The 17,143-nt window shown below is 57.3% G+C and overlaps 3 protein-coding genes across 3 annotated transcripts; all 3 read left to right on the forward strand.

Annotated features, from left to right (window-relative positions):
- Positions 1-6,497: 6,497 nt before the first annotated feature.
- LMJF_33_1360 (conserved hypothetical protein) lies at positions 6,498-7,892 on the forward strand (the record flags this gene model as incomplete). The annotated part of the gene is made up of 1 exon (XM_001685845.1): positions 6,498-7,892. One exon carries the CDS (start codon positions 6,498-6,500, stop codon positions 7,890-7,892), a length of 1,395 nt encoding a protein of 464 aa, XP_001685897.1.
- A 702-nt stretch (positions 7,893-8,594) lies between these two features.
- Positions 8,595-9,872, forward strand: LMJF_33_1370 (conserved hypothetical protein; the record flags this gene model as incomplete). The annotated part of the gene is made up of 1 exon (XM_001685846.1): positions 8,595-9,872. One exon carries the CDS (start codon positions 8,595-8,597, stop codon positions 9,870-9,872), a length of 1,278 nt encoding a protein of 425 aa, XP_001685898.1.
- Positions 9,873-11,770: 1,898 nt separating this feature from the next.
- On the forward strand, positions 11,771-12,997 carry MPK11 (putative mitogen activated protein kinase; the record flags this gene model as incomplete). The annotated part of the gene is made up of 1 exon (XM_001685847.1): positions 11,771-12,997. The coding sequence occupies one exon, from the start codon at positions 11,771-11,773 to the stop codon at positions 12,995-12,997; it is 1,227 nt and encodes a 408-aa protein (XP_001685899.1).
- Between the last annotated feature and the right edge of the window lie 4,146 nt (positions 12,998-17,143).

The raw sequence follows: 17,143 nt of genomic DNA on the forward strand, positions 1-17,143 counted from the left end.
TTACCTTAATTCATGCCACTTCTGCCGGCTTCGCGCTCGGCATCGGCGCCCCTTTTTGCATCCTTGTTGCTAGTGGCTCAGTCCGTCTTTTCCCATCAACACCCCTTGTCCTAGCCTACGTCATATTCTCTGTTGCCTGTGCTCGCTTAAAGAGTTGTTTCCTTGAAACCCCCGTGTTCTCCCCCATACGCGCTTGCGCAGAGCCGAATCTGTGTTTCGACTCCCTTTCTCTTTGTGTGTGTTTTCGCGTTCAGTGACGCTGCCGCGCCGACTGCTGCTATTCGGCAAAGGAAAAGTAGCGAGGCGGCGTCCACATGAACTGCTACTGCTCTTTCTCTGTTTTCTTTCTTGTGCCTTAACCACCCATTCTTTAGCTGCCATGCAAGCTCACGTACATGAAGGACTCCAACATGACACACTCCTCTCATGGGGCAGCGCTTTCAACCGTAGAGCAGCTCCATACTCTTGGCTGTGTACTTACTGGTATGCAAAATGTGCAGTGACACAGCTGCGGCACGGGAGGTACATCAGCGGTACGTCACGCAAGTAGACGGCAAGAAGAGCATTTTTACCACTCTAACGCTGCGAAGCAGTGAGCCAGGTGCGTACACCGACGCAGGTGCAGTAGCAAGAGTGCAGGCACGCATGTCAGCACTGTCGTTTCCCACGTCGTCTTCGCCGAGGAGCTCCTCTGCGGACGCATCATCTCCCGTTGCCGCTGAGAAAGATGCGCTGCCGCCCTCGTCGCGGCGCCTACGGCAAAGTGTCTTCCTTGCAGCCAGTGGCGATGAGGCGCCCCTGGTGTCTGGTGCCGCGCGCCGGCATGCAAGCCCAGCAGCATCCACGATGGATTGACCCTCGACTGCGCCTTCGACGCTGGGTTATGATGGCGCTGCAGGCCTGCGGCAATTCTCTGGCCTGAGCGGCAGCAGTGCTGACCGAAGCACGGGCGCCTCGTTCCAGAACGCCGCCGCAGCAAGCACGCGCAACGCTGGCTTCTGCACCATTCTCCGTCGGGAATGGGGGCCGGAGAACCACCATAGGCAGTTTGAGAAGCCATGTGGCGCCTTCGTGTATGAGCTCCCTGATGCCATGGTAGAGATAGTGGCGGCGTGGGTGTCTGATCTCGAGGAGGGGCTCCATTCTCCCGGCACCTGGTGCGTTGTACCAGCAAGTGCCGCTATGATGCTGCTAGTGGCATATGCCTGCTGCGCTGCGCGCAGTAGTGAGCGCAACACCATCACAATTTTGTGTGCTGCTGACGCTTGGGATGGAGGTGTCGGGGGCTCCGGTGCCGTGCATATCGTTGTCCCTGGTTAGTGTTCCGTGGCAGGGGTGGAATGCAGTGGGGATGTTATGGCACTCTTTTTGCAGCCTATGCGCAACGCTGCGTCTGATACGGTTGTTGGACGGCGTTTCGGGTGGAAGAGGAGAGGCGGCGGCCGGGCTCCTCTCCAGCGGGCAGCTCAGCTCAGCAGCGGCAGCGGGGGGGGGGGGGGTATGCCGGCTGCAGCAAGTTGTGCCACAGAGGTCGAAGGCATGGGTAATGTGCTGGAGGAGGAGTCTGTCGGTTGATCGCTGCTACAGCAACTGGAATCTTCGCTGTCGTGCAAGGAGTAGTACGCCGGCGCGGCCTCGGTGCTTGGCTTTGATACTCGCACCTCACAACAGCATCCGGGAAGCGCCAGCAGAGCGTGGGGCGGTCGGCAAATATACGTCTTTCACGGCGACCCAACGCCGCTCACAGGCACTGCGGAAGGCGGGTGCGATCGGATTGGCCTTCAGGAACTTGCTGCCAGCGGCAGGTAGGCAATGCGGCCTTTTTCGCGCGCGACGGCGGGCCGCAGCGCACCCCGACCATCGGCGCCGACGCGGGGATGTACGTTGTTGATCGCGCCAGCCGCCTTTATCAGTGGGACACTCCGTTGTCCTGGCAAGCGGCGTCGGTGTCACGAAAGGAAATTCACCTTTCTGAAAGTGGGTGCGTGCAGCGGGCAACGGGTCTCAACTAGCTTATCCTGCAGTTGAAGCAGCGCATCATGGTTTGCCAGCCGAAAGCGCAGTCGCTGCCGCGCCACAGGCGGAGACGACTGGAAGTGGTGGCAGGGGGTACTTCAAGACGCCGCCACGTGATGATTACAACGCCGAGGCATCGCAGCCTGGCGGCAATGACAAGCTCTCAATGGCTGAAGACTGAAGCCTTGCCAGTGCTGGACACAAGAGGACGTCTGATGAATGCAAGGAGGCAGAAGCGGATGATGCGCTGGGCGAAGCGAGTCTTGGCGGCACTATAGGCGCCACCTCCACGCGTTGTCGCTTGCGTGCCTTCGTAGACCCTGAGTGCGAGGTGGTCGGGGCGCTGCTGCCCGATTTCCCGCGGCGTGTGGTGAAGGGCGCCTTCACTGCTACCCCTACGGATACGAGCAATGCAAACAACAGTAGCTGCAGCACCGAGACAACAGGAATGGGATTAGTGTGGTCGCGCCGGGCGGCAACTGCAGCGACATGGAGGGTGCTGCTCCTGTGCCGCATTGGGAAACAGAAAGCAGCGCTGCCCCGTTGGCGTCCGCCAACCGCCTCACAACAGCCGATGCCGGCCGTTCTTCGGTAGCGGGAGAAACCCCCGGTGAGAGCGGCGGCTACCCGATGTTCAACCCCACCCTGTGCGGCGTCACCTTCAGACCTGACATGTTCGAAGAGTTGCTTCTGACTGTCAATGAGCAGCACGTTGCGCGGCCCTACAGTGGCGGTGAAAATGTGAGTGAGAGGCAGCTGCTCCACAAGAACGCTCCCGCGATGTTGCTGCGGGGACAGCGCACCAGCACCACTGGCGGCAGGGTCCGCGTCACACAAAAGGGAACGAGGTGTGCTACCCCGCCGCGGATGAGGTGAATGAAGTCGAAAAACAGAACCTCTATCCGGGCTGGTCACTCCAGTGCCTGCCGGAGATTATTGAAATTCCACTGGCGGCACGGCCGACATGCGAGGATGTGGATGAGAGCTTTTGCGGGGCAGACGTGCTGTGAGCGTTATCCCGCTCTATCAGCTCCACTGGTAAAGCGCCTCGCACGGGCTGCAGCGCAGTGCACGTGTTGTAGCAACCACGCAACCGTCGCCGCTCACCTCAGGCTTCGCGCTGCTCTTCGCAGTGTGTGGCACCAAGCTGGGCCTGCCGTGGCACCTGCGGTGCGGCGTGATAGAGGGTGCCCTCGGGTACGCGAAGCAGCCCGAGGTGGGCATGATCATCGCTTCCTCTAACCACAGCGCCTCACTGAACGGCAGCGCAACAAGGCAGGTGTGTGTGACAGATTCAGTGGGTGCCTGACGCTGATATCCGCCGAAGCAGATGAGGACACCCTCAAAACCGCGCGCCTTAATATCTCGGTGTACCGGTGGTTGCGCATTCTCAACGCTGAAGTTGACCTTCACGGGATAATATCTGCCATGTTGCACCTAACGGAGTGCACCGAAAGCATGCGCAGCGTCTTGCTGCGAAGAAAAATCGACTTGCTGATCACGATGACGCGTCACTTCACCGCAAAGTGGGTCGCGACGACGGTGGAGGCCGCGATTGCGGATATGGACGCGCTCACCGGGGTTTGTTGTGCCTCAGTCATGCAGAAGATGATACGCGAGCCGCCCCATCCCTTTGCTCGCCTCGGTCACCTGCGCGACATCAGCTCTTTTCGCCGCATCCTGGCTCCTCGCACCCGGGTAGTTCTACTGAGAAGCGCATCAGTGGCCCAGCGTCTAGGCCTATGCCCTCGAGCCGCGCTGCAGCGGCCGCGGTTGGGGCTACGGCGGCGTCTGCCGCCAACAGTATGACACCGTTGCCTCTGCTGTCGTTACGGTAGCGGTTGCGGCAGCCCATTGCAGCAACGGCGCCAGACCACCTTTTACGAATCCGCTCGCGCAGTGCGCACTGCCACGCCTCACCGGAGCCGATGAGTCGGCTGCCGTCATTGCAGCGAGGGCGTGCCGGGGCGTTTGACTCAGTAGGGATGGCGAGCACCACAGCGGCACGAAAAAGCGACTATCTGCCCTCTTTGCACGATGTCGACCTCTACGCCACACCTCCGGCTCTCCTGGCACGACATACGCCGCTGCTGGGTGCGCACCGTGCCCCGCACGAAAGCCTCGCGCGCGCGGACATGCTCTGTGCTCTGCGTCAGAAACTCATTATTCTCCTACATGGCGAGCACAGTATAGAGGCTACAGTGGCGGCCGCGAAGACGGTCTCCTCCTGCTACAAAACCCCAAAGCCGAGGTGCAGGCAAAGGCAGTGTTTTACTGCGCAAAGCAGTGCGACCTTCGTCATCTCCGCGCGCGGACGCGTGTGCGCGTGTATGCCACGCGACGACCCTCCGTCGCTCGGAAGCGTGCCGTGACTCTGGCATGGGTCTTCTCACTCCTCCCACCTCTTTCTCCTTTCAGCGTGCTCTCCTGAGAAATCCTTTGTGTTGTCCTTGGTCTGCCTCTCGACTACCCTTCCCACTTGTCCCCCTTTAGCTCCAAAAGCCCGCACGTCTTGCACACGCACGGGCCGTACGTTCGCGCCAAGGTACACCCTCACACTGGCTTCGGAGGCCCTCATCTCATCATCGCGTCCATCCGAATGCCATCAGCCCACCAGAAAGCACAGCACCAACGGCTCGCGGCCAGAAGCGCCCCTGTGCGCTTCTTTGAAGATGCGGTCGCCTGGTGTGTTATCTTCTTTCTACTGGGTGCACCGGTGCTGCCCGTCTCGCGAGCGGGCATGACCCTTGTCTCCGCACTTGCTGTCGCCCTAACATGGCCCCTCCCTATTTCGACGTGGGTAACGCTCCTCACGACCTCGCTGCAGCGTGATCGTCAGAAGCAGCCGGTCATGAGTACAGCGGTGGACCTCTTTACCGCCCCAGCCGCAGTCCCATTACATGACGCACCCCTTGACGACCCAGAGGTGAACGAGCACTGTGGTGATGTAGGTTCGCGCACGGAGGACATGCTCGCTGTTCCTGGATACGCATCCGAGAACGCTGCGCAGCTGACTCGCTGTTTTGCCTTGGCCGCCGTCTTGCTCGGTGGCGGCCTGTTTGGACAGCTGGACTGGCAGGTCGCGTATCAAGTATGGCCCTACCCCTCGTTAAGCGCCTACGTAGTGGCGCGTGTTGCATTAGAAGTGTACGACCGAGTCGGAGGTGGAAGTGGCGTTCTTCACAGAAAAGAGATTCGATGAAAAAAATATATATCAAGTGACAAAAAGGAGAGGCGGGGCGGCATGCATGTGTTTCCGCGTTTGTGTGTGTGTGTGTATGTGTGTGTAAGTGATGAGTCCGCTGTGGTGTCTCCCTTTATCTTTGCTCCCTTTCGTTGGTCGTCCCTACTCCCCTCCCTTCTACGCCATGCTTCAGCTGAGAAGGTGCTCATTTTGTGCTGCTGCTCTGTACGGGGCATGGGCATTACGTTAAGATGGCGCACATGTTTCCCTTCCCTCCTCCCCCTGCACAGTATTCCTTTTCTTATCACTGGATGCGCTACTGCACACTTTGTTTTCTCACTGATATCCCGGCACTCATTTTCCGACACGTCTCAAACGGTGGGCGCACTGCCTCGCTTGCGCGTGCGTGCACATGTGCGCGCAACATCAACGTGTATGTGTACTACGCCTAAGGGAGCTACTGTGCTTCCCACAAGAAGTTTCCTCAGCTTTCATGATTTTTTTGCTGACACCTTCAACTTACTCAGCAACTTGCTCATAAAGGTGGCGCTTGCGCTGCTGCTGCAAAACAGTGCATCAGCAACGGTATTCAAGGCACTGCAGGAGAACAGTGCCGGCCCTCCTCGTCTTCTCTCTTCGCTTCTTTTACTCGCCCCCCCCCACTGATGCACAAGCGTGCAAGCCGCTGTTGCTCGGATGAGCTTCTCCCCTCCTTCTAAGCACACGTGCGCGATTTGCGCCCTTTGCACTTGATTCCGCTTCTTTCTCGCTCCTCCGCTACTCTTGCCATACGCATGCAACACCCCAGCTCTACGTCTCACTCACCTGCACAAGTTGCGAAGGCGTCTTTCCTACACGGGCACACAACGTGCCGCACGCCCTTCGTTCGGGTTTGGGTGTATGGCCCTTATCTCCTCACCGACTGCACTCGACCTGCGTACGCACGGTCACGCGCTTCGTGTGGGTGCGGATTCAGAGAGCAGCCGCTGCGTGGGAAGCCATGGCCGACGCAGCGGCGCGGGAGCGCATACTACGTATGCGGCTGTCTGTGGCGCCGCTGCAAGACGTCTACGGTGCCTTTTCCCCGTGGCAGAACCTCTCCACCTCTGTTCGTGGGCTCGACTCTCTCCTCAGCGTGGCGGGTGTATGTGGAGGTATCTCTGGCAGCGACGCCAGGAGCGGCACCGAGTCGGCCATCGGTGGCCTCCCTGTTGGTGGTCTTCACGAGCTCTACGGACCGCCCCTGTCCGGCAAGTCGTGGCTACTTCGCCGTGTTGGCGCGGCCTATGTGCGGCGCATGACGATGTACCGGCAGTGGTACCATGACGAGCTAGAGCGGGTGTCGAAGTGGGCAGTGGAGACGCCGCGATCCACGCGCACGTATGATGATGAGGCACAAGCAAATAAGGACGATGAAGGCCTGTGCGGTGAGGGGGAGGTCGCCGACACTTGGGCAGACTCAGCCGGTGCCTCGCCTGTGACTGCGATGGAGGAATGGGATCTTTATGTGTGTCTGGTGAGCGGGGCGGGTGCTGGCAGCGCGACGCACCAGCTCACAGCACCGCCGCCGTCGCCCTCGCTGCTGTCACCCGATGTGCGCAGTTGGGTGGAGGAGCTTGTTGCACCCTTTGACTCATCTTCAACCCTAGATAGGCAAGGAGAGGCCTTTGTTACCGGGCCTGCGCACTGGCATGCATCGACGCACCGGCGGCAGCAGCAGAGAGACTACGCCGAGCAGCACATCCACTTCCGTGTGGTGCACTCCCCCAATGAGCTCCTCGCCTTCCTCGAGCACCTCGGCAGCAATGCAGCATTGGCGCCATCCGCGGGCGCGGCCTTCGCAGATGCAGCCCCCTCTATCGTTCCTCCTGTACCTCTCGTAGCGTCGCAGCAGCAACCCTCATCACTGCAGTTGTCCCGCAGTTCTTCGACCACGACAGCGCGAGGGCAGAAGCGGCGTCGCTCTCCACGCACCGCGGTGTCTTCCTCTTCATCGGTTTCTCCCTCCTGTGGAAAACTTCCACAGCGCACCTGGCGGCTGCAGCGGCAGCGACTGCTCCTTCTCGACGGCCTCGATGCGCTGTGGCTGCACCCCAGCCTGGGCAACCACTGCGCCACCCACACAGGGCAGTGGTTTGCCGAAGAACTGCACCGGCGATTACGGGCAGTGCTGCTGCCGCGGCTTAGCTACGCTGCCTCAAATAGTGCCGTTGTGACGCCGTCATATGCTACCGCTGCTGCTTCTCCGACGTCTCCGTACCCTCATCACACGCTCTACTCCACCGTGGTTTTCACGAATGGCTGCAACGGCAGCAGTCGTGGTATTCTGAATCCGCAGCAACTGGAGGCCCGCCTGGCTGGGCCAGTAGGAGGAGCGGAGGGCTGGACGGCGACGCTGCCACGGCCCTCGGGGAATGCAGTGTGGTGCAGGGCAGCCGACACGCGATGCCTGGTCGAGCCGGCGCACCCGGGGTTGGTGTCGTTGCCAACACCCAGCTCGTCCTATGTGCATCCAGCGAGGGTGTCGCACGGGCCAGGCGCCATGCGTCAAAGCTGCCGTGGCATGACCAAGGCCGTTGGCCCGTCTAACGCGAACTCTCGAGAATCTCTGGTGACGGTGGTGAAGGGAGGCTCGTGCGTGGCGGCAACGTGGGTACTACGTGACGTCACAGGCGGCGAGCAAGAAACTTGAGGTGCGAATCTCGTGTGCACTCTAAGCGTGCACGCCTTATCGTACTCCCCCCTGCGCGTACCCTGTGGCGTCGCATCTCGTAACGTTGTGAGCCATCCGTGAGTGATGTCTTGGTCACTTCGTCTCCCCTTCTTCTTCCACCCCCCCCCAGCCACTAGACAGACACAGGGAAAGGGGCAACAAGAAACGCTCACGCACCAAGAAGAAAAGAGCAACACGTATTTAGCTCTTCTGCTGTGCTTCCTCCTCTCCCCTCCCATCCCATGCACACACATACGCACACTTTTTCGTGGTCGTATATGTATGCGCCAGATGGGGAGGAAAGCAGTTGCCTTCCTCTACACACTTGTATATATGCATCTATACATATATATACGTATATTACTATGTTTTTTTTTTGTGCCGCATCGTCGTCCTAGCGCGGTCGCACAGGCGCACAGCGGTGCGACCTCTCTCTCACACTATCTCATGGCTTTCACCACTGTTCTCAATCAAACTCTTGCCATTCTCCTCGCCTACTCTTTGGCACTCCTTCCTCTCAGCAGGTGCGCTTGCTAAAAATATATATTCATCGAGTCTATATGTGATTGCGCGTGAAGCGATCATTTGCAGCCAAGTACGTTACAGCGTTGATTTGCCGTTGTATATGCATCTATATGCATACGTGTCTCTGTCTGCCTCTCTCTCTCTCCTCGTACCCTGATGTCCATCATCTACGTGGATGAGCTAGCCATCCGGCTGCCGTCGGATGTACGCAACACCTTCAACCCGTTGTGCGCTTTCGGCAGCAGCAACAACAGTAGCGCCAACACCCACAACAATAACCGCTGTTCTGCGCCTGTGATGGGGCTGCGGGAGGTGCAGTCCGGCCACGTGCTTCTGCCCATTGACGCCGAGGGCTCGATCGTTGTCACCCCTGGACAGCGGTACACCGTGGTTCTTGTCCGCGAGACCCGCGGCGGCTCTGTGGCGTCAGCAGCTGCACCACCAGCCAGAGCAGAATTCTCCTCAGCTGCAAGCAATGGTCATCAGAACAGCGCTGACGGTAACACCGACAAAATGATAAAGAGTGTGGCGCCAGCGAAGCCTCACCAACCGCATCAGCAGCAGCAGCACGTTAAGAAGCCCAGCTTGCCGCGTGAGGCCTCTGCGGCAGAACCCATAGCGCAGCCAGCCATGCCGCCTGCCCAGAAGGCGAACTTGTCCAAGAAGGAGCGCAAGGTGGCGAGCGAGTCAGCCGCAGAGGAACAGGTCTACGGGGGTGAGGCCCCAAGCGCTTCTACTGTGGCACAAGCAGAGCAGCCCAGCAAGAAGCGGAAGCGCCAGGATGACGGCGCGGCACAGGCGCCGCCGCAGCAGCACCGGCAAAAATCATCTCCCACTTTGAGTGCGAGGGTCGAGTCGGCGGACACCGACGATGCGCCGCTGATGGAGGCGCACAGGAGCTCCCAGTCGCACACTTCCTCGCGTACCTCCCCAGTGATGGGGCCGTCAATTTCTGCTGAGAGCAATCGCCACAGCAGCAAGCGTGGCGCGCTCCGCAGCAAGGCAGAGGCAATAGTGGTGCCGCCTCCGCCAACGCGCCGCAGCCTTAGCAGCACCGACGGCTACGACGACGAGGAAGGCGCGCAGCCGCTGGCACAGTTGTACAGCGCCCAGTCCGCGGCATCGCAGCCCTCAGTTCCTGACCCAAAGCATGCAGGGGAGGAGGAGACACGCATAACCGCCACTTCCAAGAAGCGCCGCTCCCCGTCGGAAAAGACGACGAAGTCGACTTCTGCTAGTACTGCAGCACCCACAACCGCCCCACGAGTGCCATCCCCACCACAGCCAGCGACATTCGCCGCAGCGGAGACAGCAACGAAGACGCTGCGCCAGAAGAGCGCCAGCCCAGACAGAGTTCCCGTGACGCTGCCGCCGTCGTCTCGGAGGAGCACCGTCCGTCGCGTTCCGCTAGACACATCAAGCGACTCGGATTAGAGTACTGTCATGAAATGAAAAGAACGCAAGCGTCGCGTCCTCTCCATGGCAGCACAAGAGCTGCGCCACGTATCGCCACATGAGGCACATGGCACACGCACAAGCACACGGAAAGCACCGAATGAGCATTTTTGTGACGTGACGGTGGCTGGTGGTGACCTGTGTAGGCATGGCGTGTACGTGTCGCTCGTAAACCGTGGTATATGGGGCTGTGCAATTCACTTACGTAAAAGACTTGTAAGCGATACAAAGTGCACAGCTATTAACTGAGCGTAAAGATGCATGTGTGCCCTGCAAGAGATGAAATCTACACCGACTCTTTCGCCCTTCAAGCGCGGCTGCTGCACCTGCTGCCATCGATCCAACAAAAAAATGCAAGAGAGGGCTGAAAAGGCGGCGCGCTCGGTCTGTGCGTATCTCGAGGGCGTCGCAATCACCAGCTACCGCCAACGATACTCCGTCGCCGCTGAAACGCAAGTTACCACTCGATGTGCCACATCTTTCCCTTGCATCGTTTGACCCTCAAGCAGCGAAAAATATCGTCTACTACTTCTCTACCTGTTTATATCCCTGATGTGTGGCTTGCCTGACCCTCTCCCCAACCCCCCCCCCGCACTGGGGGAGCATTATCGAGAACGGCAACGAATAAACATCTACCATCATAGAAATTGCCTTGGTTCCGCGCTCGTCTCCTCACCGCGTCCCCGCCACCGCTGCCATCACTACTACATCAGTGTCATTACAGCCCGTAAACTGTTGCAATAGAAAGCAAAGACACAGTTGCATGTAGGGAAAGGAAAACTAAGGGGGGCACAACGTGTACGCACTCCCGTTCTCCCCTTCCACCCCTCACTCCTCGGCACAACCCGTCACCTGTCTAAGGACAGTTGGTTTCATCTTTATCGATTGCCGAGCCCCCTTCTTCCCTAACCCACCCAACCTGCCCACTTCCGACCACTACGCACCTTAGCCTTCATCGCTGTACAGATTTTCGATACACACGCAAGTTTTCTCGCACTAACTTTACTCATACAAGCCGCTGGAAGGGACGGTGTCACCACCGAGACATCCACAGCATCCTTTTTCGCTTCAGCATCACGGGCCGCTTCCCATCCCCATCTCCCTCTCCTTCCTTTCTAGTGCTTTCGTTGGGTGATTCGGTGCCTCCCTCTCGCGACGCGCCACGCTTGTGTGCTGTGTTTGTTCTTTCGTTTCTTTTCGAGGGCAGTGTTGTGCTCTGCTTCTCTCTCCCGTGGCGGTGTTACGCACACTTGCGCACACGCTGGCGATCATACGTGACCTCCAACCTCCTCCCCCACCCCGCCCACATACACATCCCCGCCAACACTGAAGGAATCCTCAACGCTGCCTTCTCTTTCTTTTCTTCGTGCTTGCCTCCCCACCCTTCTCCCCACTTCCTGCCCCTTTACTTGTTCAATATACACGCACGCACAGGCTCACGCTGGCGCACTGCACTCCATCGCTCTCCCCCTTCCATAAACCTGCACACCCACATTTGTAGACTTGTTTGCGCCCATCCGTGCTACCTGGGCCTCCCGCGGACGCTCCCCCTCCGCCCATTCCATCTATTCGCTCGATCGATTCATCGACTTGTTGATTTGCTTCTTTGCCTCTTCCCAACACCAGCACCGCCCACACACGCACACGCGCGGACCTTTTTTTTTCTTCCCGCCATCGCAGCCGTGCCGCGAATCGGCTGACTGGCTTGTGTTCAGTGTGTGTGTGTGTGTGTGTGTGTGTGTGTGTGTGTGTGCACGCACAATCGGCTCTTATCTTTGTCCTCCCTGCCCCCATCCCCTCCCCCGTCCCCTTTTTGGGCGTAGCTGAGGTTTGAAGGTCGCGGAATCGTACATTGAAGCTTAGTGTGCAACGCAAAGATGCCGGCCACCAAGTCACTAGCGGAGCTGCAGGCGGAGGTCCGCCGCCTGGATGACCGCTACCTTCTGGAGCGCATCATCGGCGCCGGATCCTATGGCGTTGTGATTCGCGCGCGTGACACCAAGAGCGACAATCGCCTTGTCGCCATGAAGCGCGTGAACAAGGAAATCTTTGAAGAAGTTATTCTAGCGAAGCGCATTCTGCGCGAGATCAAGCTGCTGGCGCACTTTAATGACGACAACATCATTGGCCTGCGCAACATCCTCACCCCGAAGGACCCGGAGAACTTTGACCACTTCTACATCGTAATGGATATTATGGAAACCGACCTAAAACAGGTGCTGCGCAGCGGGCAGGAGCTGACGGAGGCGCACATTCAGTTCTTCATCTACCAGGCACTGCGTGCGCTGCACATTATTCACAGCGCCGGCGTCATCCACCGTGATATTACGCCGGCGAACATTCTGGTAAACACGAACTGCGACTTGAAGATTTGCGACTTCGGCCTGGCGAAGGAGGAAAACGACCAGGGCGAGTACATGACGGACTACGTGACGATGCGCTGGTACCGTGCGCCGGAATTGGTGATGGAGGACAAGGACTACTCAGTGCAGATTGATGTGTGGGGCATCGGCTGCATCCTCGGCGAGCTACTCGGCTCTCGGCCGCTCTTCCAGGGGAAAGACCGGGTGAACCAACTGGACAAGATAGTCGATGTGATCGGTACGCCGTCTGAGGAAGACATCAACTCCGTAGGATCGTCTGCTGCGCAGAAGTACCTCAAGAAGAAGAGTCACCGACCGCAAGCTGACTGGCGCCAGCGCTACCCGAAGGCGTCACCGGAGGCGCTCGACCTGCTGCGCCACATGCTGGTCTTCAACCCGAAGCGGCGAATCACGGTGCTGCAGGCGATGCGTCACCCGTTCCTGGAGCAGCTGCACGACGACGCGGATGATAACCTCAGCTACACTCTCTTCCGCTTTGACGAGAACGAGCAGAAGACGATAATGGATGTGAAGCGCGCCATCTACAAGGAGAGTGTCAAGTTTCACAATGAGCATCCATCCTCGATGCGGGCAACGACCATGTACAGCGCCTTCAACACCCCCAGTGTAGCCGCACCGAGCGTGGCTACAGAGGGCGAGGGCCGCTCGGCGCAGCAGACGATTGAGAAGAACATTCCCGAGGACGTGGCAGAGGGCAATTTTGACCGTGAGCAGGTCTGAAACGACTGACGTGCGTGCGTAAGGTACGGAGAGTGACGTGCAACACAAAGAGGGGCGAGAGGGTGCAAACGCAGATGCAGCGGATGTCCAGGAGCAGAGGTGAAGGCGCCGCAGCAAGAGGGAGAGGGAGGAAGACAGCAAGTTACCCTGTCTTGCATAATAATGCTGTAACCACTTTTCGACCTCTCTGACATCCTCCTTTGCAGTTTGCCCTCCTCTGCCACTGTCTTGGTTGTCCTTGGCTCCACTCCTTAGAACGCTCACGTATACATTCACGCCCAAGAGAGCAGTAGCGAAAAGAAGTAAGGCATGGACGGGAGACGCGGAACGCTCTGTAAGATGAGAAAGAAGGGTGTAGCCCACATACACATCCACATCCACCGAAAGAGCGAAGACACTCGAAGACATCACCTGCCTCTGTCGTGAGGGCCGCTATACATATATATACATATATGCTCTTTGCTGTATGTTATGATGGCATTCCTGATCGTATTTATGAGTGATGTCGTCCTCCACCCTCCCCCCTCTCTCCTTTTGCCTCCCCCACCCCGCATCATGATAAAGTTACTTTGAATTTTATTTCCTCTATGTTTTTTTTTTTTTCAGAATTATAAGTCTCTTTCTCGCATGTTCACTTTTCAACGTGATGAAAGATTGTAAACGCGTTTCACCGTGTCCTTATGTTGCTCTCAACGCTGATGGAGGTGTGTGCCCCCACACCCCAAAGGGGAGCGACCAAGAAAAAGGAAGGTAAGGCACGAAAGACAACGCGGGATTGCTCCTCCTTCAAGTCACATCCCCCCGCCCTCCTCCACGCACATGCACACACACACACACACACACACACACACACACAGCCTGAGAAAGCGGAGCGTCCAGGAAGGTCGTGTGTAGCCGTCGTGTGTTTTACCAGATTTGCTTCTGCCCCCTTGTCCGCATCTCCCCCTCTTCTTTTCGTATCTGCCCCTCATATGGACATCACTGGCCTCCACCTCTTTCTTTCCCTCGAGCTCTCTCTTCGGTGGTTATGTTGTGGTGTCTCTTCACATGCGTTACTTTTCAAATTCTTCTTGAAGGTCTCTCGTGGGGCACGCTTGTATATTTATTTTTATATGTTTGTGTGTGTGTGTGTGTGTGTGTGTATCTGTGTCTGTTTGCGGTGGTGATAGTGTCTGTGCTTGTCCCCTTTTTGAGCAGCTTGTTGGTATCTCCTGACACTTCGTCTCTTCTCTTGGTTTACTCGCCCTCGCTTCCTCATCTTGACATTATATTATCATTTTTCTCTCTTCGCCTCTCGGCCGCCCTTCTTTCGTCTCCCTTCCTCTACTCTTCTGTATGGATGTGTGTGTGTGTGTGTGTGTGTGTGTGTATGTGTTCAACGATCTGAAGGGAAGCGAAGTCCGACGTGGTGAGGAAGACACAATCGTGCTCGGCACTCGATGCTTGGGCTGATCATGCTTTTCAAAGGCGATTACCGTTGAAGAAACAGATGAAGGGAACAAACAACAGAACAAAAAGAAAACAACGAAACGTGATGAACACGAAAGGTAAAAGTGTTTCTCACACACACACACACACACTCCACCCCACCAAAAAAGGGATCATTACGCTGCTGCTGCTTTGTTTCACGTTTCCTCTTCCTTTTATTTGCCCTGGCTGCTGCGTTGCGCTTGATCATCTATTTGCTCTCTTCTTTGTTTCTTCCCTGTTTGTCGTGCGGTTCACCCTCGCTCTTTCTGTTCTGTTGTCACTCGTGTTCATCCGTATGCGCCAGTTTGTATGACCGTGTGTTTGTGTGTTTGTGGTGTGTGCGTGCGTGTGTGTGTGTGTGTGTGCGGATGTATGTGTGTGTGTGCGTGGATAGAGAGAGGCACAGAAGGGGGAGGAAGGTTTCTATGCGCCGTTGGTGATGCTGTATGGTGTTTGTGCCTCTCGTCATCTGTTTCGCAAGAGTATCCATTGTCTCTTTCCTTCTTTGATTCTCCTCCCCCCCCCTCCCCTCTACTTCGACACTTTTTCTTTGCTTCTTTGGTTTGACTGCTCACTGCTCATACATGGCTCATGTTAGACGTATATGTTCTTGGGCTGGGTTGCGGGGTTGAGTCGGATCGTGCGGTGTTATACCGCTCTCTAATTTTTCTTCGTCCTTTTGAGAGGGGCTGTACTCCTCCTACGAGATATATAAATATATAAAGTGATAGACGTGCTGAGAGATGTTTTTCTTCCGTTTTTTTTTTCGCACACCCTCCCCTCCCCTCCCTTCCTCCTCTTTTTTGTTTTGCCCTGTGTCTCTATTCCAGTGGCGATTTCGCTGATTCCTTTGTAGTGTTGTTGTCCTCGTTCGACGTGTAGCCGTCTACCCATGTGGGTGAAGGGGGGAGGGGGGCGTTGTACCCGTGTGTTGCCGGTGTGGTCTTTCGTTCTCTGATTGTTTATCCTACCGTTCCTCTGTCTTTTTTTCGTGTTGTTTTGCTTTCTGCATTTGCATAAGAAAACGGTGTGGTGGTGCTGTTTATTCAAGGGCAGCATTTTCCTTCGGTACGTGCCCCCCCGCACGCCTGCAATCCCCTCCCGCTAGCGTACTGCGAGCCCACCCCGACGCAGACGCTTCATTTGCTGTTGTATTGTTTTGTTTTTCTTCCTACCCTTCGTAGAAGCAGATCAGAGGAGCGGCAAGAGAGAGAGCGGATGGGAGGGGGGGGGCAGTGGCGGTGTGTGAGAATGGGGGAGGCCGTGAAGCGCAGCCGCGATTGAGGCCTACGTATTTTATTATTGCTCCTTTTTTCTTTCGTTTTTTGCTGTTCGTTTCCGTCTGCCCCCCTCCCCCCACCCTCTCTCTTATCGGCGACGGTCGACACATTTGTGAAGTCGTGTGTCGTCCATCGGGGGAACGGGGCTCATCTGGCGCTGCATGCGTCAAAGCTTGATTTGTTTTTGGATGTGCCCTGATGATGGCGTAGCGCCTCGGCGTGCTCTTGGGGTCCGATCCTCGCTCTGCTGCGTGGGAAAAGCCAGGCCGCTCCTCTATCCCCTGCCAATGCCGAGCCGCTTCTGGCCGTGGCAGGGCCAAGTGCCTACGATGTGGGGAGGTCAGAGCGATGTACCGCTATTGGTGTCGGCGGTGTGGTTCTGGATAGCGTTGCGTCGGAGCGACCTGCAACAACGAACACGTTTGTACCAGCCCATATGGGCAGCGTATCATCATGGCTGGAGCCTATCTCACCCGGCCCTCGCACTGCCCACTGGTGCGGAACGTCGGGGCCACCCCGAGAGGGATGCGCCAGGTGGCGACCGGGATGATGGGGGGAGCGGTTGTGAGGCGACCCGTGAGGTGGGGGTGAGCAGAGTATGAGGCGGAGGCCGTGCTGTTATAACTGAGCCTTCATTGCCGTAACGCCTGTCTATGGCTGCTTCGCATCAGGCGATGGGCCTTGTGGCAGGCCGAGGGTAGCGCAGCGTGTAAGTCATTTTAGTGTGGCAAAGTGAGCACAGTTTGGAGAAAAGTTGACGTGTCTGTGCACGATTGGCGGTTCCTTCTCTCTTTATTTCGGCTCTCGCCGAAGAAACTGAACACCTCAATAAAAGAGTCAGCAGGAACAGGTGTACGCATGAAGGAGAGGAATGGCGACCAACTCGGTGGCCTCCACCTCCACGGCAGTAGTGACCGGAACCTACGTGGGTTGTTCTAACGACGTGTGTTCGTGCTCCTCCCTCTCTCTCTCGCGGCCCTTCGTGGGCTGTTGATCGCAGCCTAGAGTGAGGTCTGCTCCATGCTAGGGGCTGCCACACGTTGATGAGGTGGGGCTTGTGCACATGCCAGCGTGTGTGTGTGTGTGTGTGTGTGTGTCTCCCTCTCTGCACCTCGAAGGCGAATGCGCTCGCGCATCCTCAAAAGCCATTGCTTACACACGCACACAACCCTACTGTATTCTCCTTGAACTCTAACTCCTTCTCTCCCTGCATTCTCTTTCCTCCTTTGCGGTGTCTCGCATATTTTGTTGTCGCTCGCTTTGTGTTGTTGTTTGAAACCTGTGAGTGCGTGTATGCTTGCGCGCTTCCCTGTGCCCCGCTGTCGCACCGCGCGACCCCCACACTTTCTGAATGGATCACGTTAGCCTCCGTGAATTCCCAGTCGTGGTCTGCGCA

This window comes from Leishmania major, chromosome 33 (genome assembly GCF_000002725.2).
Source record: "Leishmania major strain Friedlin complete genome, chromosome 33".
In the NCBI taxonomy this organism is placed as follows: domain Eukaryota; phylum Euglenozoa; class Kinetoplastea; order Trypanosomatida; family Trypanosomatidae; genus Leishmania; species Leishmania major.